Consider the following 24749-nt stretch of genomic DNA (forward strand, 5'->3'; position numbering starts at 1 on the left):
CTGCCTCTCCCTCAATGCCTCTTTCCCCTCTCCCTCCCTGCCTCTCAGTTTACCTCCCTCCCTGCCTCTCAGTTTACCTCCCACTCTCTCTCTCCCTCCCACTCTGTCTCTCTCCCTCCTTCCCTCTCTGTCTCTCTCTCTCTCTCCCAGCCTCCCTTCCTGCCTCTCCCTCAATGCCTCTTTCCCCTCTCCCTCCGTGCCTCCCTCTCACCCTCCCACCCTGCCCGTCGCCCTCCCTCCCTGCCTGTCTCACCCTCCCTCCCTGCCTGTCTTACCCTCCCTCCGTGCTGCCTCTCTCTGAAATGTACATATTAGACAAAGTATACAGTATTATGAAGGCCTTGCTGGAGCAAAGAGCCAGACTACAGTATTATGAAGGCCTTGCTGGACCAAAGAGCCAGACTACAGTATTATGAAGGCCTTGCTGGAGCAAAGAGCCAGACTACAGTATTATGAAGGCCTTGCTGGAGCAAAGAGCCAGACTACAGTATTATGAAGGCCTTGCTGGAGCAAAGAGCCAGACTACAGTATTATGAAGGTCTTGCTGGAGCAAAGAGCCAGACTACAGTATTATGAAGGCCTTGCTGGAGCAAAGAGCCAGACTACAGTATTATGAAGGCCTTGCTGGAGCAAAGAGCCAGACTACAGTATTATGAAGGTCTTGCTGGAGCAAAGAGCCAGACTTGGCAGAGGCTCAATCTTGCTAGTCGTCTTGACCACTTTCTTATGTCATTTTCTCTGACACCAAAAGTTAAGAGTGTTGATAGGGGGAGAGAATGCAGTCGGATCATCAAATACTTGGTAAACACTTGAATCTTACAGAATTTCCACGTGGGCGAGTATATTGGGACATTTTATCAAAGCCTATTGGATGATAACTTGTTTTTAACCAGGACAGAAGAATTTATAACGGAATTTTTCCTACATAACATAGATACAGTAGATCCCCTTATTGTATGGGACACTTTTAAATGTGCCTTTACAGGCCATGCAATTCAGTACTCATCTTTAAAACAAAAGCAATTTAAGTCAAGAGTCCATATTAACAAAGGAAATACAAGGACTAACCGTACAGATAGATAACAATAAAAACTGTAACTCAAAGGCACAGAATAAGTTAGAGGAAAAACAAAAAGAAATGGAGGAACTTATTCAAGAAAGATCAAGTGTAATATATTATTAAAATAAAGCAAACTGGATAGAATATGGAGAAAAATGCACCAAATTATTTTTTTTATCTTAAAAAAAAATCATAATTTTACAGGAACTTGTTACAAATGACGGCATCATCCATGATTCACTAAACGATATTTGAAAGAGGAAGCAAAGTACGTTAATTATGTTTTAATTTCAGTCTCCTTTTATTTCCACTAACTGAAGTTAATTGTCAGGATTGTATTATATTAACAGCTGTACAGAAAGACTCATGTGAAGGCCTAATTACAGAGGAGGAACTTCTAGATGCAATTAACGCCTTCAAGTCCATGGCATATCAGTTGAGCTATATCAAATATTTTCTATTGTACTCAAAGGTCCGTTTATTAACATGTTTTAACCACTCCTAAAAAAAAAAAATGGAAGACTTATCAGATACTCAGCAATAAGGTCTGATTTCACTATTACTGAAACAGGACCCAGGTGGTAAATATAAAGATCCAGTCCACCTAAAAAACTGGAGACGCCTTACGCATCAGTGTTGTGATGCAAAAATCCTATCAGAATGTATAGCGCATAGAATTAAAAAGGTATTGTAGTATGTTATTCATTCTAATCAGACAGGTTTTTTACATGGACGATACATTGGAGATAATATAAATCAACTTTCAAATCAAATGTATTTATATAGCCCTACATACATCAGCTGATATCGCAAGCAATGCAGGTGTAGAAGCACGGTGGCTAGGAAAAACTCCCTAGAAAGGCCAAAAACCTAGGAAGAAACCTAGAGAGGAACCAGGCTCATGGATGATACATTGGAGATAATATAAGACAAGTACTGGAAATAATAGAACATCATGAAATATCTGGGAAAACAGGCCTGGTATTCATAGATGACTTTGAAAAGGCCTTTTGATAAAGCATGACTGGAGTTTATATATAAATGCCTGGACTATTTTAATTTTGGAGAATCTCTTATACAATGAATTAAAGTTATGTATAGTAACCCTAAGTGTAAAATAGTAAATAATGGCTTCATCTCAGAAGGTATTGTATTTTCAAGAGGAGTAAAACAAGGCTGTTCTTTATCGGCATATTTATTTATTATGGCCATTGACATGTTAGCTATTAAAATCAGATTCAACAATATCAAAGGGGTTAAAAATCCAGGGCTTATAAACAAAAGTGTCATTGTACGCTGATGATTCATGTTTTCTTTCATAACCACAATATTATGTATTGGATCTAAAAAAAAAAAAAATACAGCTTTTACATTACTGTGTAGTCTACCAATAAAATGGTCTGACGGTGAAGTGGCCATATTCGGTATTCATATCCCGAAAGAAAGAAATGATCTCACTACAATACATTTTTATAGAAAGTTAGCCAAATTAGATAAGATTTTGCGACCGTAGAAAGGTCAACACCTGTCTCTCTGTGAAAAAATCACCCTAATTCATTCTTTAGTCATATCCCAAGTCACCTATTTACTTATGACCCTGCCTACAACGAACTACTTGTTTTATTATTTATTATACGAGCTAACAATATTCCCCTTTGTTTGGGAACAGCAAGTCAGACAAAATTAAACAGGCATATTTATATAATGAATATACATTTGGAGGGCAGAAATTATTAAATATTAAAGCATTAGACCCTCACTAAAGGCTTCAGTCATACAAAAATTGTATCCAAACTGGTTCTCCTTCAAAGCTGTCATCAAGGCAAAGCGTGTCTACTTTGAAGAATCTCAAATATAAAATATATTAATTTGTTTAACACTTTATTGGTTACTGCATGATTCCATATGTGTTATTTCATAGTTTTGGTTTCTTCACTATTATTCTACAATGTAGAAAATAGTAAAAATAAATAAAAACCCTTGAATGAGTAGGTGTGTCCAAACTTTTGACTGGTACTGGTACTGTATGTATGTATGTATTACTGTTCAAAAGTTTGGGGTCACTTAGAAATGTCTTTGTTTTCCATGAAAACACATGAAATGAGTTGCAAAATGATTAGGAAATATAGTCAAGATGTTGACAAGGTTATAAATAATGATTTTTAATTGAAATAATTGTGTCCTTTTAAACTTTGCTCTCATCAAGGTTCAATAGTTCTTGCATAGTTTGGAGCTGTGCTTTGGGTCATTGTCCTGCTGTAGGAGGAAATTGTCTCCAATGAAGCGCCGTCCACAGGGTATGGCATGGCGTTGCAAAATGGAGTGATAACCTTCCTTCTTCAAGATCCCTTTTACCTTCAAGATCCCTTTCACCCTGTATAAATCTCCCAGTTTACCACCACCAAAGCAGCCCCAGACCATCACATTGGCTCCACCATGATGACAGACGGCGTCAAGCACTCCTCCAGCATCTTTTCATTTCTTCTGCGTCTCACGAATGTTCTTCTTTGTGAACCGAACATCTCAAACTTAGATTTGTCTGTCCATAACACTTTTTGCCAATTTTCCTCTGTCCAGTGTCTGTGTTCTTTTGCCCATCTTAATCTTTTCTTTTTATTGGCCAGTTTGGGATATGGCTTTTTCTTTGCAACTCTCCCTTGAAGGCCAGCATCCCGGAGTCGCCTCTTCACTGTTGACGTTGAGATTGGTGTTTTGCAAGTACTATTTAATGAAGCTGCCAGTTGAGGACTTGTGAGGCGTCTGTTTCTCAAACTAGACTCTCTAATGTCCTTGTCCTCTTGCTCAGTTCTGCACCGCGGCCTCCCACTCCTCTTTCTATTCTGGTTAGAGCAAGTTTGTGCTGTTCTGTGAAGGGAGTAGTACACAGCGTTGTACGAAATCTTCAGTTTCTTGGCAATTTCTCGCATGGATAGCCTTCATTTCTCAGAACAAGAATAGACTGACGAGTTTCAGAAGAAAGTGCTTTGTTTCTGGCCATTTTGAGCCTGCAATCAAACACACAAATGCTGATGCTCCAGATACTCAACTAGTCTAAAGAAGGCCAGTTTTATTGCTTATTTAAATCAGAGCAACAGTTTTCAGCTGTGCTAACATAATTGCAAAAGGGTTTTCTAATGATCAATTAACCTTTTAAAATGATAAACTTTGATTAGCTAACACAACGTGCCATTGGAACACAGGAGTGATGGATGCTGATAATGGGCCTCTGTATGCCTATGTAGATATTCCATAAAAAATCTGCCATTTCCTTCCACGATAGTCATTTACAACATTAACAATGTCTACACTGTATTTCTGATCAATTTGTTATTTTAATGGACCAAGTATTTGATTTTCTTTCAAAAACAAGGACATTTCTAAGTGACCCTAAACTTTTGAACGGTAGTGTGTACACACACACACACACACACACACACACACACACACAAAAGTATGGACACCCCTTCAAATTAGTGGATTTGGCAAATTCAGCCACACCCGTTGCTAACAGGTGTCTAAAATCGAGCACACCGCCATGCAATCTCCATAGACAAACATTGGAAGTAGAATGGCCCGTACTGAAGAGCTCAGTGATTGTCAATGTGGCACCTTCATAGGATGCCACCTTTCCAACAAGTCAGTTCTTCAAGTTTCTGCCCTACTAGAGCTTCCCCCGGTCAACTGTAAGTGCTGATACTGTGAAGTGGAAACTTCCAGGAGCAACAACGGTTCAGCCGTGAAGTGGTAGGCCACACAAGCTCACAGAACGGGACCGCGGAGTGTGTACAAATCGCCTGTCCACGGTTGCAACATTCACTACCGAGTTCCAAACTGCCTCTGGAAGCAACGTCAGCACAATAACTGTTCGTCGGGAGAGCTTCATGAAATGGGTTTCCGTGTGCCGAGCAGCCGCACACAAGCCTAAGATCACCATGCGCAATGCTAAGCGTCGGTTGGGAGTGGTGTAAAGCTCGCCGCCGGTGGGACTCTTGGAACAGTGGAAAAGCGTTCTCCGGAGTGATGAATCACGCTTCACCATCTGGCAGTCCCGATGGGTAAATCTGGGTTCGACGGATGCCAATGCATAGTGCCAACTGTTAAGTTTGGTGGAGGAGAAACAACAGTCTGCCCTACATTCTACAGTGATTTCGATGAGCCTCACCAGACCCCCAAATCTATTTTTATGAATGCAGGGACATGTCTCTGCATCGTGGCCAGTGTAACTGTTGATGTTGGCAAATGGTATTCCAGGATCCACACTGTAATAGGACCATTGCTTATGGATATAATTCACTACACTGACAACTATTATAATCCATTGCTGAAAGCACTGTAGCCTACATCTCTAGGCTGCCGGCAATCATCGTGCCTGAATGTTCCTCGCTCTATCCAGACTACTGATGGTACTATGTCAGTATATGGTCCTCTGTAGCTCAGTTGTTAAAACAATAGCGCATGTAACTCCATGATCCGCGTTGTAAAATTAACGCACGACTGTAATCGGACCATGGATATTAGCCTATTGCAAGTCGCTTTGGATAAAGCCATCTGCTATATGCCATATGTTATTATATATTAGTATTGTGTTTTAGACTGTCTTTTAACTGAGCTTCCTGCGAGTGTTTGTCTCCACGTTGTCCAGAGCATCAAGGATCATCACTTGGAGGTGATAGCTCTGTGCATTGTTAGTGTGTGGTGTTAGTAACAGTATAATGTGTGTGTGTGTGTGTATGTGTGTGTGTGTGTGTGTGTGTGTGTGTGTGTTTCCAGGTTGTCCAGAGTATCGAGGATCATCACTTGGAGGTGATAGCTCTGTGCAGGGAGAACGGGTTCCACGGCCTGGTGGCGTACGACTCGGACTACGCTCTGTGTAACATCCCCTACTACTTCTCTGCCCACGCCCTGAAGCTGAGTCGCAACGGGAAGAGCCTGACCACCTCCCAGTACCTGATGCATGAAGTGGCCAAACAACTGGACCTCAACCCCAACCGCTTCGTTATCTTCGCTTCACTTTTAGGTGGGTTGGTAACAGAGCTAGCGTTTAGCGAGGTCGCTAAGTAACATCACTTTTAGGTGGGTTGGTAACAGAGCTAGCGTTTAGCGAGGTCGCTAAGTAACATCACTTTTAGGTGGGTTGGTAACAGAGCTAGCGTTTAGGGAGGTCGCTAAGTAACATCACTTTTAAGTGGGTTGGTAACAGAGCTAGCGTTTAGCGAGGTCGATAAGTAACATCACTTTTAGGTGGGTTGGTAACAGAGCTAGCGTTTAGCGAGGTCGCTAAGTAACATCACTTTTAGGTGAGTTGGTAACAGCTAGCGTTTAGGGAGGTCGCTAAGTAACATCACTTTTAGGTGGGTTGGTAACAGAGCTAGCGTTTAGCGAGGTCGCTAAGTAACATCACTTTTAGGTGGGTTGGTAACAGAGCTAGCGTTTAGCGAGGTCGCTAAGTAACATCACTTTTAGGTGGGTTGGTAACAGAGCTAGCGTTTAGGGAGGTCGCTAAGTAACATCACTTTTAGGTAGGTTGGTAACAGAGCTAGCGTTTAGCGAGGTCGCTAAGTAACATCACTTTTAGGTAGGTTGGTAACATCACTTCTAAGAAGGAAGGTAACTTATGGGTCGGTTTGCCAGACTCAGATCAAGCCTATTGATCGCTAACATAGAGATTTATCTGTCACTGCTAAGTCAGTGCTAATTCTGTTAGCCTCATGATGTCATGTAACTGTCCTGCTTCAGGTAACCACATACTGCCTGATGAAGACTTGGCTGCCTTTCACTGGAGTCTCCTGGGTCCAGAGCATCCGCTAGCATCGCTCAAGGTAAACTAGCTTCACGGTCAATGTAGTGCCAGGGAATCTGTTACATGCTGACCAAACCGCAGGTTGAAATATCAAAAACAAAAACTCTGAACCAATTATATTAATTAGGGGACAGGTCGAAAAGCATTAAACATTTTATAGCAATTTAGCTAGTTAGCTTGCTGTTACTAGTTAATTTATCCTGGGATATAAACATTGGGTTGTTATTTTACCTGAAATGCATGGTAGCATGTTAGTCCCGGTAGCAGCTGGGGTCAAATGATGTCTGTTGGACGTTTTCTGTTCAAACTGTTGTTGACTAGTTAACATGTGACCAAAGTGAGAGGGAAAAAAAACATTTATTCTCAAATGAATAAAGCATAAAAACATATACAGTAGTTGCAGGAAAGTATGTCTAAACAACTCAATGTTATCCAATTTAATGAAGCATTTCCTGTGGTGTGACATCGCCATCGGGCAGCAGGTAGCCTAGTGTTTAGAACATTTTAAATGTTTTAATTTTATTAATGTTAATATAAAAGGTTTAATGATTTCCCAAATAGACAACAACATGATTTTACCTCTGTTTAGTTACTTCTGTCTTTAAATCAGTAATTCTGGCATTTCAAATGAACAAAAAAAAAAACACAATTTCCTTTTTAAAAAATTTTTTTTATAAGGATGTGTCTCAGTATTACATTTTGGGTATGACTCATTTCACTAAACGAGATAACCGCTTTTAAAAAAAAATCTTACTTAACAATTGTTTTTTATATTTTGTCCCAAGAATATATATTTTTTTCTCTTTCATTTATTAGCGTCACCCCATAGGACGTTATGTCACACAGATGGACTCAACAGGCAGTCAAATTTGACTGTTAACTTCTGAAAGCGTCATTCATTCAGAAGTTTTCTGACCACTGTAAAAAATACTTTTAAACATCAGTAATCGGTCCTCATTAAAGCATTTTGAAGTGTACTTATTCCAATAACAGGGACTCTGTGCCTGCTGCCTTTCTTAGATATGGTAACCGTTTCTCAGGCTCGCTCTGGAATCGAACCGTGATTCTCCTTTACCCGGCGGCAGGGTAGCCTAGTAGTTCGTGTTGGGCCAGTAACCGAAAGGTTGCTAGATCGAATCCCCGATCTGACAAGGTAAAAATCTGTCGTTCTGCCCCTGAACAAGGCAGTTAACCCACTGTTCCTAGACCGTTATTATAAATAAGAATTTGTTCTTAACTGACTTGCCCTAGTTAAATAAAGGTTAAATTTAAAAAACACAGTGGTCACCATGGTAGGCACAGAAACGACCATTGGAAGTTGATAGGGCAGACATTCAAATGAGAGACGCCAGTTGCCACGAGGGTGTAAAAAGTAAAACAGTCACCCGAAAGTACCTTGTATGGGTTTTGAGTCAGAAAAATGCACGTGTCCCTGAAGGTCAGCACTTGTTAGCTCTTAGAATTGCCACAGTTATCCAAGTAACCTTTGGTCGATCAAAGAAACCATAACTGATTTAATGAGCGATTCACAGTTTCATTGTACCGCGCGTGTGTACTAAGATTTGCATGGCCTAATCTTTGGGACAAGAATATGCTACTGGCAGCATCAGCCAGGTAGCCCCCCCCCCCCCCCGCAACATTGAGGTTTACCTGGGCGCACATCATTGAAAAGTGAAAGACTAAAGCTACATACATGGGATGCTTTAGTGAATTTCAGAATGTCTGGAATAGGAAAGGCAGAAAATATAACAACTCAGAGGCACAGTCCTCCAGTGATGGAGGAGACCCAAGCGTGTTCACTGTGTTCACCCAGTGGGAAGACCCGACCTACCCACAGCCAAAGCTGCTCGAGAGGTGTTCTTTTGGAAGGTTTGAGAACAGAGCCAATGGGGTTTGAGAACAGAGCCAATGGGGTTTGAGAACAGAGCCAATGGGGTTTGAGAACAGAGCCAATGGGGTTTGAGAACAGAGCCAATGGGGTTTGAGAACAGAGCCAATGGGGTTTGAGAACAGAGCCAATGGGGTTTGAGAACACAGCCAGTAGGGTTTGAGAACACAGCCAATAGGGTTTGAGAAACGCAACGTGTCTCTGATGTCACGGCGCGTAATGGAATGGCATCACTGCCCTGGCGTGCCAACGCCCTGCGCCGGGGAACGCTGTCCGAGGTCCACTGAAACGGACGGGTCGACTGAGTCTTGCTCGGAGTGAGGCCAGCGGGGGGGGGGGGGAGACAGACAGACAGTCTCCAAAAAGAGGCACTGCTCATTTCTGCCCTCCCAGGGTGGGTCACGTACCAATTGGTTGGTCAGGAGGAATGAAACTGGTAGGACAGAGAGAGGGATCTAGGGGGATGGATGGTCCAATGGCAGGGAGCGTGAACCAGTCCCCAATACCATCACTAGAACCACATAATAAAAATAAATTGACCCTCCACAGAGGACAGAGGAAAAACCCAGAGGTAGCCGGAGGAATGGTCACCAGTTGAAACCAGGTGTGGATGAATGAATACCAAAATGTTTCAGGAAGCTAGACGTATGTGTCACTACTTCACAAGAGAGGCACTGAAAAAGTGTTTATTCATAACAACAACAAAAAAAATGTGTTATAAAAATGCCTTCTGGAACACGTGAACTTTTAATGTCTTAATAACAAACTTGTATTCCATCTGTAAACACGAATAGGATTGTTAAATTACTAGCCTAGTTGGTTTAGCCACGGAAAAAGACAGGAACCAACCCATTAGCCATGATTGGCTTAGATAATGAGTGGGCTGGACATGCCGGGAGATGAGTTTGGATTGGTCTGCCATGTAAGGACGCTTCTGTCTATAATGTGGGCTGCTCAGTACGTGTTGATAATCCTTTCTAGCACAGCTTTTTAGAAATGTATAACGTTAGCCATCTAGAACTACAAAAGTGTTTGCTAGTTTTCTCAACTTTGATGCACTGAATTTAGCGGGGGCGTTATCGACAGATCAGTTGGAGAAAGTGAAGGGCTACTTGGTGTACACGCTACAGTCAGTGTGAACCGGAGTGACTTGACACAACACTGGCCAAACAAGATTTTATTTTTTTATTTAACCTTTTATTTAACTAGGCACGTCAGTTAACAACAAATTCTTATTTACAATGACGGCCTACCAAAAGGCCTCTTGCTGGGATTAAAAATAAATAAATAAATAAATATAGGACAAAACACAAATCACGACAAAACACACAACGCTACATAGAGACCTAAGACGACAACACAACATGGTAGCAGCACAACATGGTAGCAGCACAACATGGTAGCAGCACAACATGGTAGCAGCACAACATGGCAGCAACACAACATGGTAGCAACACATGACAACACAGCATGGTAGCAACACAACATGGTAGCAACACATGACAACACAGCATGGTAGCAACACAACATAACAACACGGCATGGTAGCAACACAACACTACAACACAGCATGGTAGCAACACAACACTACAACACAGCATGGTAGAAACACAACACGACAACACAGCATGGTAGCAACACAACACGACAACACAGCATGGTAGCAACACAACACGACAACACAGCATGGTAGCAACACAACACGACAACACAGCACGGTAGCAACACAACACGACAACACAGCACGGTAGCAACACAACACGACAACACAGCACGGTAGCAACACAACACGACAACACAGCACGGTAGCAACACAACACGACAACACAGCACGGTAGCAACACAACATGACAACACAGCACGGTAGCAACACAACATGACAACACAGCACGGTAGCAACACAACACGACAACACAACATGGTAGCAACACAGCATGGTAGCAACACAGCATGGTAGCAACACAGCATGGTAGCAACACAACATAACAGCAACATGGTAGAAACACAACATGGTAGCAACACAACATAACAGTAACATGGTGACAACACAGCATGGTAGCAACACAACATAACAACAACATGGTAGAAACACAACATAACACAGCATGGTAGCAACACAACACGACAACACAGCATGGTAGCAACACAACACGACAACACAGCATGGTAGCAACACAACATGACAACACAGCATGGTAGCAACACAACACTCACGTCACCCCGCTCCTCCGCTCTCTCCACTGGCTTCCAGTTGAAGCTCGCATCCGCTACAAGACCATGGTGATTGCCTACGGAGCTGTGAAGGGAACGGCACCTCCATACCTTCAGGCTCTGATCAGGCCCTACACCCAAACAAGGGCACTGCGTTCATCCACCACTGGCCTGCTGGCCCCCCTACCTCTGAGGAAGCACAGTTCCCGCTCAGCCCAGTCAAAACTGTTCGCTGCCCTGGCACCCCAATGGTGGAACAAGCTCCCTCACGACACCAGGACAGCGGAGTCAATCACCACCTTCCGGAGACACCTGAAACCCCACCTCTTTAAGGAATACCTGGGATAGGATAAAGTAATCCTTCTAACCCCCCCCCCCCCCCCTTAAAAGATTTAGATGCACTATTGTAAAGTGGTTGTTCCACTGGATATCATAAGGTGAATGCACCATTTTGTAAGTCGCTCTGGATAAGAGCGTCTGCTAAATGACTTAAATGTAAATGTAAACAACACGACAACACAGCATGGTAGCAACACAACATGACAACACAGCATGGTAGCAACACATGGTAGAAACACAACATGGTAGCAACAACAACACAGCATGGTAGCAACACAACATGGTAGAAACACAACACGACAACACAGCATGGTAGCAACACAGCATGGTAGCAACACAGCATGGTAGAAACACAACATGACACCACAGCATGGTAGCAACACAGCATGGTAGCAACACAACATGACACCACAGCATGGTAGCAACACAGCATGGTAGCACCACAGCATGCTAGCAACACAGCATGGTAGAAACACAACACGACAACACAGCATGGTAGCAACACAGCATGGTAACAACACAGCATGGTAGCAACACAACAACACAGCATGGTAGAAACACAGCATGGTAGCAATACAACATGACAACACAGCATGGTAGCAACACGGCATGGTAGCAACACGGCATGGTAGCAACACGGCATGGTAGAAACACAGCATGGTAGCAACACAACACAGCATGGTAGAAACACAGCATGGTAACAACACATGACAACACAGCATGGTAGAAACACAGCATGGTAGCAACACAACAACACAGCATGGTACCAACACAGCATGGTAGAAACACAACAACACAGCATGGTAGAAACACAACAACACAGCATGGTAGAAACACAGCATGGTAGCAACACAACAACACAGCATGGTAGCAACACAGCATGGTAGCAACACAACATGACAACACAGCATGGTAGCAACACAACATGACAGCAACACAACATGCCACAGCAACACACACATGGTAACAACACAGCATGGTAACAACACAGCATGGTAACAACACAACATGGTAACAACACAGCATGGTAACAACACAACATGGTAACGGCACAGCATGGCAGGACTCATCAAGTTAGCCAGGTGTGTCTGGGGGGTGATTACAGGACTCATCAAGTTAGCCAGGTGTGTCTGGGGGGTGATTACAGGACTCATCAAGTTAGCCAGGTGTGGCTGGGGGGTGATTATTAACTTTCAAAGCTGAATCACTTTCCTATCGTTCCTCAACAGCAGTGCATGATAAACTATTTTCTAGCTCAGTCTCTACTTTTATCCATTGTAAAAAAATAAAAAAAAATAACACAATTTCAAATTTCACCAGAGCATCTTATTGCGAATAGTAAGCGTTCCATTTCACCAAAACGTGTTTTCATTGCTTTTTAATTATCAAATGATTTTCATGTAAAAATTCTAAAGGTCTCACACCAAAAGGCTAATAAACTGACCCATTTTATGGGATAAATAGATAAATATTTCTAATGAAGCTTATTCTATTCAGACCGTGTGATCCGACTACGTCTTCTGTACTTCCTCATTCCAAGAGATAGACGCGGTCATCAAGGCTGTCTTTAACCTCTGACCTCTAGGTGCGCGCCCACCAGCTAGTGCTCCCGCTGTGTGACGTGGTCTTCAAGGCTGTCTTTAACCTCTGACCTCTAGGTGCGCGCCCACCAGCTAGTGCTCCCTCCGTGTGACGTGGTCATCAAGGCTGTCTTTAACCTCTGACCTCTAGGTGCGCGCCCACCAGCTAGTGCTCCCGCTGTGTGACGTGGTCTTCAAGGCTGTCTTTAACCTCTGACCTCTAGGTGCGCGCCCACCAGCTAGTGCTCCCTCCGTGTGACGTGGTCATCAAGGCTGTGGCTGACTACGTTCGAAACATGACAGACTTCAGCGACCTGGAGGCCATCGCAAACGACATCTTCAGACACTCACAGGTACTCACAGACATCTTTACAGGTACTCACAGACATCTTTACAGGTACTCACAGACATCTTTACAGGTACTCACAGACATCTTTACAGGTACTCACAGACATCTTTACAGGTACTCACAGACATCTTTACAGGTACTCACAGACATCTTCAGAAACTTACAGGTACTTTACAGGTACTCACAGACATCTTTACAGGTACTCACAGACATCTTTACAGGTACTCACAGACATCTTCACACGCTCACAGGTACTCACAGACATCTTCACAGGTACTCAGACATCTTAAGACGCTCACAGGTACTCAGACATCTTCACAGGTACTCAGACATCTTCAGACGCTCACAGGTACTCACAGACATCTTCACAGGTACTCACAGACATCTTCACAGGTACTCACAGACATCTTCACAGGTACTCACAGACATCTTCACAGGTACTCACAGACATCTTCACAGGTACTCACAGACATCTTCACAGGTACTCACAGGTACTCACAGACATTTTCACAGGTACTCACAGACATTTTCACAGGTACTCACAGACATTTTCACAGGTACTCACAGACATTTTCACCGGTACTCACAGACATTTTCACCGGTACTCACAGACATTTTCACCGGTACTCACAGACATTTTCACCGGTACTCACAGACATTTTCACCGGTACTCACAGACATTTTCACCGGTACTCACAGACATCTTCACAGGTACGTACAGACATCTTCAGACGCTCACAGGTACTCACATACATCTTCAGACGCTCACAGGTACTCACATACATCGTCACAGGTACTCACATACATCGTCACAGGTACTCACAGACATCTTCACAGGTACTCACAGACATCTTCACAGGTACTCACAGACATCTTCACAGGTATTCACAGACATCTTCACACGCTCACAGGTACTCACAGACATCTTCACAGGTACTCAGACATCTTAAGACGCTCACAGGTACTCAGACATCTTCACAGGTACTCAGACATCTTCAGACGCTCACAGGTACTCACAGACATCTTCAGACGCTCACAGGTACTCACAGACATCTTCAGACGCTCACAGGTACTCACAGACATCTTCACAGGTACTCACAGACATCTTCACACGCTCACAGGATCTCACAGACATCTTTACAGGTACTCACAGACATCTTTACAGGTACTCACAGACATCTTTACAGGTACTCACAGACATCTTCAGAAACTTACAGGTACTTTACAGGTACTCACAGACATCTTTACAGGTACTCACAGACATCTTTACAGGTACTCACAGACATCTTCACACGCTCACAGGTACTCACAGACATCTTCACAGGTACTCAGACATCTTAAGACGCTCACAGGTACTCAGACATCTTCACAGGTACTCAGACATCTTCAGACGCTCACAGGTACTCACAGACATCTTCACAGGTACTCACAGACATCTTCACAGGTACTCACAGACATCTTCACAGGTACTCACAGACATCTTCACAGGTACTCACAGACATCTTCACAGGTACTCACAGACATCTTCACAGGTACTCACAGGTACTCACAGACATTTTCACAGGTACTCACAGACATTTTCACAGGTACTCACAGACATTTTCACAGGTACTCACAGACATTTTCACCGGTACTCACAGACATTTTCACCGGTACTCACAGACATTTTCACCGGTACTCACAGACATTTTCACCGGTACTCACAGACATTTTCACCGGTACTCACAGACATTTTCACCGGTACTCACAGACATTTTCACCGGTACGTACAGACATCTTCAGACGCTCACAGGTACTCACATACATCTTCAGACGCTCACAGGTACTCACATACATCGTCACAGGTACTCACAGACATCTTCACAGGTACTCACAGACATCTTCACAGGTACTCACAGACATCTTCACAGGTATTCACAGACATCTTCACACGCTCACAGGTACTCACAGACATCTTCACAGGTACTCAGACATCTTAAGACGCTCACAGGTACTCAGACATCTTCACAGGTACTCAGACATCTTCAGACGCTCACAGGTACTCACAGACATCTTCAGACGCTCACAGGTACTCACAGACATCTTCAGACGCTCACAGGTACTCACAGACATCTTCAGACGCTCACAGGTACTCACAGACATCTTCACAGGTACTCACAGACATCTTCACACGCTCACAGGATCTCACAGACATCTTCACATGTACTCACAGACATCTTCACAGGTACTCACAGACATCTTCACAGGTACAGAACACCTGACAGGGCTATATTGAGGTACATGCATCACCTAGCAGGGTCTTCAAACATTCCCAGGTACATTACTGGAGGGATGAGATAACAGGACTATTTAAAAACCTTTTGTGTTGATTTATTGCTTTTGATTGAGTAACTTGGCTGTTTCCTATTCCAGTCCAGTTTAACTTGGCTGTTTCTTATTCCAGTCCAGTTTAACATGGCTGTTTCCTATTCCAGTCCAGGACTGATGACAAAGTTGTCCGCTTTAAGAAAGCAGTGGAGTACTACTCAGCAGCCAGCAAGTCTCAACACTTCTCACCTTACCAAGGTAAGTTCACCCACCTCACCTTCTCTCTATAGCCCAGTACACTGAGGCAGAGGGAGGCAGAGGGAGGCAGAGGGAGGCAGAGGGAGGCAGAGGGAGGCAGACTGAGGCAGAGGGAGGCAGACTGAGGGAGACTGAGGGAGAGGGAGGCAGACTGAGGGAGACTGAGGGAGAGGGAGGCAGACTGAGGGAGAGGGAGGCGGAGGGAGACTGAGGCAGCGAGAGGGGGAGAGACTGAGGCAGCGAGCAGAGTAGCTCTGTGATGTGAGAGATTCTCCCACTCTCCCATGCATTGTGTGCACTCTGGAATGGCTGCTACCCCCTTTGCATACAAATACGCTGCTTTAGAAAGGCTTCTTGCATCGCGGCCCCGGTCGGCTTGTTGGAACTCTGTAAAAACTGGTCCGTCCCTCCACACTGTCCTGAAGCGGACTGGTCTAACTGGTCCGTCCCTCCACACTGTCCTGAAGCGGACTGGTCTAACTGGTCCGTCCCTCCACACTGTCCTGAAGCGGACTGGTCTCACTGGTCCTGAAGCGGACTGGTCTAACTGGTCCTGAAGCGGACTGGTCTGACTGGTCCTGAAGCGGACTGGTCTGACTGGTCCTGAAGCGGACTGGTCTCACTGGTCCTGAAGCGGACTGGTCTCACTGGTCCGTCCCTCCACACTGTCCTGAAGCAGACTGGTCTCACTGGTCCGTCCCTCCACACTGTCCTGAAGCGGACTGGTCTCACTGGTCCTGAAGCAGACTGGTCTAACTGGTCCGTCCCTCCACACTGTCCTGAAGCAGACTGGTCTCACTGGTCCTGAAGCAGACTGGTCTAACTGGTCCGTCCCTCCACACTGTCCTGAAGCAGACTGGTCTAACTGGTCCTGAAGCGGACTGGTCTCACTGGTCCTGAAGCAGACTGGTCTAACTGGTCCTGAAGCGGACTGGTCTCACTGGTCCTGAAGCAGACTGGTCTCACTGGTCCTGAAGCGGACTGGTCTCACTGGTCCTGAAGCGGACTGGTCTAACTGGTCCTGAAGCGGACTGGTCTGACTGGTCCTGAAGCAGACTGGTCTCACTGGTCCTGAAGCGGACTGGTCTAACTGGTCCTGAAGCGGACTGGTCTGACTGGTCCGTCCCTCCACACTGTCCTGAAGCGGACTGGTCTAACTGGTCCTGAAGCGGACTGGTCTGACTGGTCCGTCCCTCCACACTGTCCTGAAGCGGACTGGTCTAACTGGTCCTGAAGCGGACTGGTCTGACTGGTCCGTCCCTCCACACTGTCCTGAAGCGGACTGGTCTCACTGGTCCTGAAGCAGACTGGTCTAACTGGTCCGTCCCTCCACACTGTCCTGAAGCAGACTGGTCTCACTGGTCCTGAAGCAGACTGGTCTAACTGGTCCGTCCCTCCACACTGTCCTGAAGCAGACTGGTCTAACTGGTCCTGAAGCGGACTGGTCTCACTGGTCCTGAAGCAGACTGGTCTAACTGGTCCTGAAGCGGACTGGTCTCACTGGTCCTGAAGCAGACTGGTCTCACTGGTCCTGAAGCGGACTGGTCTCACTGGTCCTGAAGCGGACTGGTCTAACTGGTCCTGAAGCGGACTGGTCTGACTGGTCCTGAAGCAGACTGGTCTCACTGGTCCTGAAGCGGACTGGTCTAACTGGTCCTGAAGCGGACTGGTCTGACTGGTCCGTCCCTCCACACTGTCCTGAAGCGGACTGGTCTAACTGGTCCTGAAGCGGACTGGTCTGACTGGTCCGTCCCTCCACACTGTCCTGAAGCGGACTGGTCTGACTGGTCCTGATTAATGATTGATACTCCTGTGAAACTGAATGGCTGTTAGACCTTTAACAGGTTTAACTGAAAGGACCAGTAGAACCTCACATGACCACAGAATAATGTTCAAGTTCTCTTGTTCAGTCTTAAATGTCAGATGTAGTTGAGTTACACTGCTGTGTTAAGCTGTGTGACCATGTCTTCGTCTGTTATGCTGTGTGACCATGTCTTCGTCTGTTAAGCTGTGTGACCATGTCTTCGTCTGTTACGCTGTGTGACCATGTCTTCGTCTGTTACGCTGTGTGACCATGTCTTCGTCTGTTACGCTGTGTGACCATGTCTTCGTCTGTTACGCTGTGTGACCATGTCTTCGTCTGTTACGCTGTGTGACCATGTCTTCGTCTGTTACGCTGTGTGACCATGTCTTCGTCTGTTACGCTGTGTGACCATGTCTTCGTCTGTTACGCTGTGTGACCATGTCTTCGTCTGTTAAGCTGTGTGACCATGTCTTCGTCTGTTACGCTGTGTGACCATGTCTTCGTCTGTTACGCTGTGTGACCATGTCTTCGTCTGTTACGCTGTGTGACCATGTCTTCGTCTGTTACGCTGTGTGACCATGTCTTCGTCTGTTACGCTGTGTGACCATGTCTTCGTCTGTTACGCTGTGTGACCATGTCTTCGTCTGTTACGCTGTGTGACCATGTCTTCGTCTGTTACGCTGTGTGACCATGTCTTCGTCTGTTACGCTGTGTGACCATGTCTTCGTCTGTTACGCTGTGTGACCATGTCTTCGTCTGTTACGCTGTGTGACCATGTCTTCGTCTGTTACGCTGTGTGACCATGTCTTCGTCTGTTACGCTGTGTGACCATGTCTTCGTCTGTTACGCTGTGTGACCATGTCTTCGTCTGTTACGCTGTGTGACCATGTCTTCGTCTGTTACGCTGTGTGACCATGTCTTCGTCTGTTACGCTGTGTGACCATGTCTTCGTCTGTTACGCTGTGTGACCATGTCTTCGTCTGTTACGCTGTGTGACCATGTCTTCGTCTGTTACGCTGTGTGACCATGTCTTCGTCTGTTATGCTGTGTTATGCTGTGTGTGTTAACAGTGTGTGTGTGTGTGTGTGTTAACAGTGTGTGTGTGTTAACAGTGTGTGTGTGTTAACAGTGTGTGTGTGTTAACAGTGTGTGTGTGTTAACAGTGTGTGTGTGTGTGTGTTAACAGTGTGTGTGTGTTAACAGTGTGTGTGTGTTAACAGTGTGTGTGTGTGTGTGTTAACAGTGTGTGTGTGTTAACAGTGTGTGTGTGTGTGTGTGTGTGTTAACAGTGTGTGTGTGTGTATTAACAGTGTGTGTGTTAACAGTGTGTGTGTGTGTGTTAACAGTGTGTGTGTGTGTATTAACAGTGTGTGTGTTAACAGTGTGTGTGTGTGTGTGTGTGTTAACAGTGTGTGTGTGTGTGTTAACAGTGTGTGTGTGTGTGTGTGTTAACAGTGTGTGTGTGTGTTAACAGTGTGTGTGTGTGTGTGTGTGTTAACAGTGTGTGTGTGTGTGTGTGTGTGTGTGTTAACAGTGTGTGTTAACAGTGTGTGTGTGTGTTAACAGTGTGTGTGTGTTAACAGTGTGTGTGTGTTAACAGTGTGTGTGTGTGTGTGTGTTAACAGTGTGTGTGTGTTAACAGTGTGTGTGTGTGTGTGTGTGTTAACAGTGTGTGTGTGTGTATTAACAGTGTGTGTGTTAACAGGGGTGTGTGTGTGTGTGTGTTAACAGTGTGTGTGTGTGTATTAACAGTGTGTGTGTTAACAGTGTGTGTGTGTGTGTGTGTTAACAGGTGTGTGTGTGTGTGTGTTAACAGTGTGTGTGTGTGTGTGTTAACAGGTGTGTGTGTGTGTTAACAGTGTGTGTGTGTGTTAACAGTGTGTGTGTGTGTGTGTTAACAGTGTGTGTGTGGTCGTGTGTGTGTGTGTGTGTTAACAGGTGTGTGTGTGAGAGCGAGTGGTGTGTTAACAGTGTGTGTTAACAGTGTGTGTGTGTGTGTGTGTGTGTGTGTGTGTGTGTGTGTGTGTGTTAACAGTGTGTGTGTGTGTTAACAGTGTGTGTGTGTGTTAACAGTGTGTGTGTGTTAACAGTGTGTGTGTGTTAACAGTGTGTGTTAACAGTGTGTGTGTGTGTGTGTGTTAACAGTGTGTGTGTGTTAACAGTGTGTGTGTGTTAACAGTGTGTGTGTGTTTCCACCAGTCGGACCAGACCAGACAGGAGGACCGGTAGTTTCTCCAGTAGCAGCAGTTCTGTCGCACTACGCAACTCTGGCTCCACCCCCTCAGACGCTCAACATTCCTCCCCTGTCGGGGAAACCTGGGGTGAGAAACCTCGTTTAGACCAGGACCCAAACACACCTGTTAATTAGAGCCAGGACCCAAACACACCTGTTAATTAGAGCCAGGACCCAAACACACCTGTTAATTAGAGCCAGGACCCAAACACACCTGTTAATTAGAGCCAGGACTCAAACACACCTGTTAATTAGAGCCAGGACCCAAACACACCTGTTAATTAGAGCCAGGACCCAAACACACCTGTTAATTAGAGCCAGGACCCAAACACACCTGTTAATTAGAGCCAGGACCCAAACACACCTGTTAATTAGAGCCAGGACCCAAACACACCTGTTAATTAGAGCCAGGACCCAAACACACCCAAACTGTTTTGTAATATTCATATAGTGTATAAACATGTCAAACAATCTTGCTATCTAATAGTTAAAAACAAACCTTTTAGAGAAAGCTAATGTTGGTGAGATGAGGCTAACATTTTGTTGATCTCCAGGTCCAGTCTGCCTACACAGCCCCTCCGGTCGTAGAGCCTGGCCCGGCGGGGGTTGGGGCTAATGCCGGCCCTAGTGGTGACCCTGTTGCCGGTCTCGGTCCTGGTCCTTCTGGTTCTGGTCTGGCTGTGGAGTCAGCGGTGGGGAAGACCCTGGCAGAGCAGGTACCAAGCAGCTTCAGCAACATTCCTCCTAAAGAGAAGCACACGCCGCTGTACGAGAGGTCTTCTCCCATCAACCCTTCTTTTCCCCCGGGGGGCACGGCCGCCACCAGCCCCTCCTCGTCGTCCTCCACCACCTCCTCGGAGAACGAGGACAACACAGGCTTCACTGCCAAGTAGGTTTTGTTATAGTACCTAATTACTCTATCCACTGCTATGTCAGTGCTGTTATGTTTACCTTGTCAAGTCAGTCCTGTTACACTACCCGCTGCCAAGTCAGCCCCGGTACACTACCCTCAGTCCTGTTACACTACCCGCTGCCAAGTCAGCCCCGTTACACTACCCTCAGTCCCGTTACACTACCCTCAGCCCCGTTACACTACCCTCAGCCCCGTTACACTACCCTCAGCCCCGTTACACTACCCTCAGCCCCGTTACACTACCCGCTGCCAAGTCAGCCCCGTTACACTACCCTCAGCCCCGTTACACTACCTGCTGCCAAGTCAGCCCCGTTACACTACCCTCAGCCCCGTTACACTACCCTCAGTCCCGTTACACTACCCTCAGCCCCGTTACACTACCTGCTGCCAAGTCAGCCCCGTTACACTACCCTCAGTCCCGTTACACTACCCTCAGCCCTGTTACACTACCTGCTGCCAAGTCAGTCCCGTTACACTACCCTCAGTCCCGTTACACTACCCTCAGTCCCGTTACACTACCCTCAGCCCCGTTACACTACCCGCTGCCAAGTCAGTCCCGTTACACTACCCTCAGCCCCGTTACACTACCCTCAGTCCCGTTACACTACCCGCTGCCAAGTCAGTCCCGTTACACTACCCTCAGCCCCGTTACACTACCCTCAGTCCCGTTACACTACCCGCTGCCAAGTCAGCCCCGTTACACTACCCGCTGCCAAGTCAGCCCCGTTACACTACCCGCTGCCAAGTCAGCCTTCTCACTTCTCAAACTATTGGCAGATTTGAGTCATTCAGACACAATGTCGTTTTGAGTTTTTTTTTCTCCTACGCTCGCTCTCCTTGTTAGATGTTATTCATATTTATGGCTTGGTGGTAAATGTCATCGTCATTGAGCTAGTAGCAGTAAACGGCAGGAAGTGATATGAGCGGAGGAGGGAGTTGTCAACTGAGTTATAGCCTTGCTCTATCCAATCGTAGCAGTAGGATCAAGGCACAACCAGCCCATTGCTTGACAGATGGCTTTAACTAACTGGGACTCCCGAGTGGCACGGCGGTCTAAGGCGCTGCATTTCAGTGCAAGAGGCGTCGCTACAGACCCTGGTTCGAATCCAGGCTGAATCACATCCGGTCGTGATTGGGAGTCCCGTAGGGCGGCGCACAAATGGCCCAGCGTCGTCCGGGTTTGGCCCGGGGCAGGCCGTCATTGTAAATAATAATTTGTTCTTAACTGACTTGCCTAGTTAAATAAAGGTAAAAAATGATTATATATATTTTTTGATAAGCAAAGAGAAACGACAGTCCGTTACTTTAAGACGTGAAGTTTTGGTTTTCTCCCTGGACCTCCTCAACGTCCACCTCTTGAACATCAGACTCTGAGGCCTCATATTTCACTGTCACTTTCCAACCTTGTTGAGGATGGCTCGTTGTCAGGCTCAAAAAGCCTCAAATTTGCCCGGATGGCAACCAATTTTTCAAGTGAATTAACAATCCTCAATTAACAGGCTCAAGCAAGATAAAACCCACATGGTATCAAAAACTAACTAGTAGGAATTGTTAACAAGTTAGAAATGACTTAAACATACTTTGCTGTAGGCTACTATTTACTAGTTAACAAAATATAATGTTATGTCATAAAATATGTTCACCCCACCCAGTATTGTAATCAAAACTTACCCTAAAGCATGTAGTCCTTGGCTCAGACAGTGTAGTAGTGTGGGCTCAATAGCATCTCATTAGTGTGGAAGATCTTGAGAATCAGCTGTTCATGTGATGGAAGAATGCACTGTGCATGCGGAGGGTTGCAATTCCATAGAATTGGGGATAGTTTAACCAAAAATATGCCACAATACCTAGAATTGCCTAATGTGTATCCCACAAAAAAAGTTAGAAGCCAATTTTTTTTTTTTTTTTAATGAATTTAAGCAAAATTCCCCAAATTCCCGGGCTTAACTTCCCATAGAAAATTTCAGGAAAAATGCTGGAATTTTACCGGAAAGTTTCCGACCCTTTGCCGACCCAGAACCAGAAGAATAATGATCAGTGACCGTCATGATTAATTTCTTCCATCGGAGTCATTTTCATTCAGACCTTTGTAGCAACGATGACGCACGCTCTCACGGTGTACTCCTAGTAGGCCAGAAGTAGACTGGTTTTTGAAAACTGGATCTAGTGGACTGATAAATACCATTTTTAGATTACAATGGATCAATACAATAGAATGACCCTGTTCTTCATTCACAATTGGTGATTACATCATTATGCTTCGTTCACTACCATCCCCCCCCACTTATTCTCTTCTCTGTATCGTTCACTTCCTCTCACTCATCAACTCACCCGTTCTCTTCTTTCCTCCCCAGCATACCTTTCATCCTGTTGTGTAAAATTATTTTTGGATATAGTTTTTAGGTTCAGTTTCGAAGGCAAATATTGGGGACATTATCAACCCTTAGAAATTTCCAAGTCAATACGTTTCCATTACAATATCCTGTCAGACTTCCTGCTGCCATGTCAGCGTTATTCATTTTACGTACTACATTACTCAGTCAAGTCAAAACTGTTACAATACATTATCCTAATACGTGATCATACTCTTATCCTGTTGTTCCTGTAGTCATGTAAGTGACCATAATAAAGGAGGATGGGACAGACCATCAGAGAGCACAGCAGAGGGGGAACTGGAAGGATGGGACAAACCATCAGAGAGCACAGCAGAGGGGGAGCTGGGAAACCAAACCAAGGTATGGTTCAGCACAAGAGTCTGAAATCTTACATCGTACCATGATGTTTACAATAAACAATGTTCGCATCAGTTCTATATATAGCGGAATGCCTGGAAATCCCATATACATATACAGCTGTTTACCGTGCCTTCAGAAAGTATTCAGACCTCTTCACTTTTCCCACATTTTGTTACGTTACAGACTAAATTAAATATAAAATGTTCCTCATCAATCGACACACAATACCCCATAATGACAAAGTGAAAACAGGTTTTTAAACATTTTTGCAAATGTATTAAAAATAAAAACCAGAAATACCTTATTTACATAAGTATTCAGATCCCTTTGCTATGAGACTTGATATTGAGCTCAGGTGCATCCTGTTTCCATTGATCATCCTGGAGATGTTTCTACAACTTGATTGGACAGGATTTGGAAAGGCACACACCTGTCTATATAAGGTCCCACAGTTGACAGTGCATGTCAGAACAAAAACCAAGCCATGAGGTGGAAGGAAATGTCCGTAGAGCTCCGAGACAGGATTGTGTCGAGGCACAGATCTGAGGAAAGGAACCAAAAATGTATGCAGCATTGAAGGTCCCAAAGAACACAGTGGCCTCCATCATTATTAAATGGAAGAAGTGTGGAACCACCAAGACTCTTCCTGGAGCTGGCCGCCCGGCCAAACTGAGCAATCAGGGGGAGAAGGGCCTTGGTCAGGGAGGTGGACAAGAACTCGATGGTCACTCTGACAGAGCTCCAGAGTTCCTCTGTGGAGATGGGAGAACCTTCCAGAAGGACAACCATCTCTGCAGCACTCCACCAATCAGGCCTTTATGGTAGAGTGGCCAGACGGAAGCCACTCCTCAGTAAAAGGCACATGACAACCCGCTTGGAGTTTGCCAAAAGGCACCTAAAGACTCTCAGACCATGAGAAAAAATATTGTCTTGTCTGATGAAACCAATATTGAACTCTTTGGTCTGAATGCCAAGCGTCACGTCTAGAGGAAACCAGGCACCATCCCTACGGTGAAGCATGGTGGTGGCAGCATCATGCTGTGAGGATGTTTTTCAGCAGCAGGGACTGGGAGAATAGTCAGGATCGAGGGAAAGATGAACGGCGCAAAGTGCAGAGAGATCCTTGATGAAAACCTGCTCCAGAGCGCTCAGGACCTCAGACTGGGGCGAAGGTTCACCTTCCAACAGGACAACGACCCTAAGCACACAGCCAAGACAACTCAGGAGTGGCTTTGGGAGAAGTCTCTGAATGTCCTTGAGTGGCCTAGCCAG

The 24749-nt window shown here is 45.3% G+C and overlaps 1 protein-coding gene across 1 annotated transcript in view; it reads left to right on the forward strand.

Moving 5' to 3' along the window:
• The window catches only part of fam120a (family with sequence similarity 120 member A), a 75601-nt gene that overhangs the window by 3137 nt on the left and 47715 nt on the right, over nucleotides 1–24749 (forward strand). Inside the window, 7 exon segments of the mRNA XM_082967764.1 lie at nucleotides 5831–6077; nucleotides 6797–6879; nucleotides 13103–13231; nucleotides 15702–15792; nucleotides 19796–19917; nucleotides 20384–20718; nucleotides 23351–23477. Coding sequence (XP_082823890.1) covers nucleotides 5831–6077; nucleotides 6797–6879; nucleotides 13103–13231; nucleotides 15702–15792; nucleotides 19796–19917; nucleotides 20384–20718; nucleotides 23351–23477 — 1134 coding nt within the window.

Source organism: Salmo salar, chromosome 22 (genome assembly GCF_965601325.2).
Source record: "Salmo salar chromosome 22, fSalSal1, whole genome shotgun sequence".
NCBI classification, from domain to species: domain Eukaryota; kingdom Metazoa; phylum Chordata; class Actinopteri; order Salmoniformes; family Salmonidae; genus Salmo; species Salmo salar.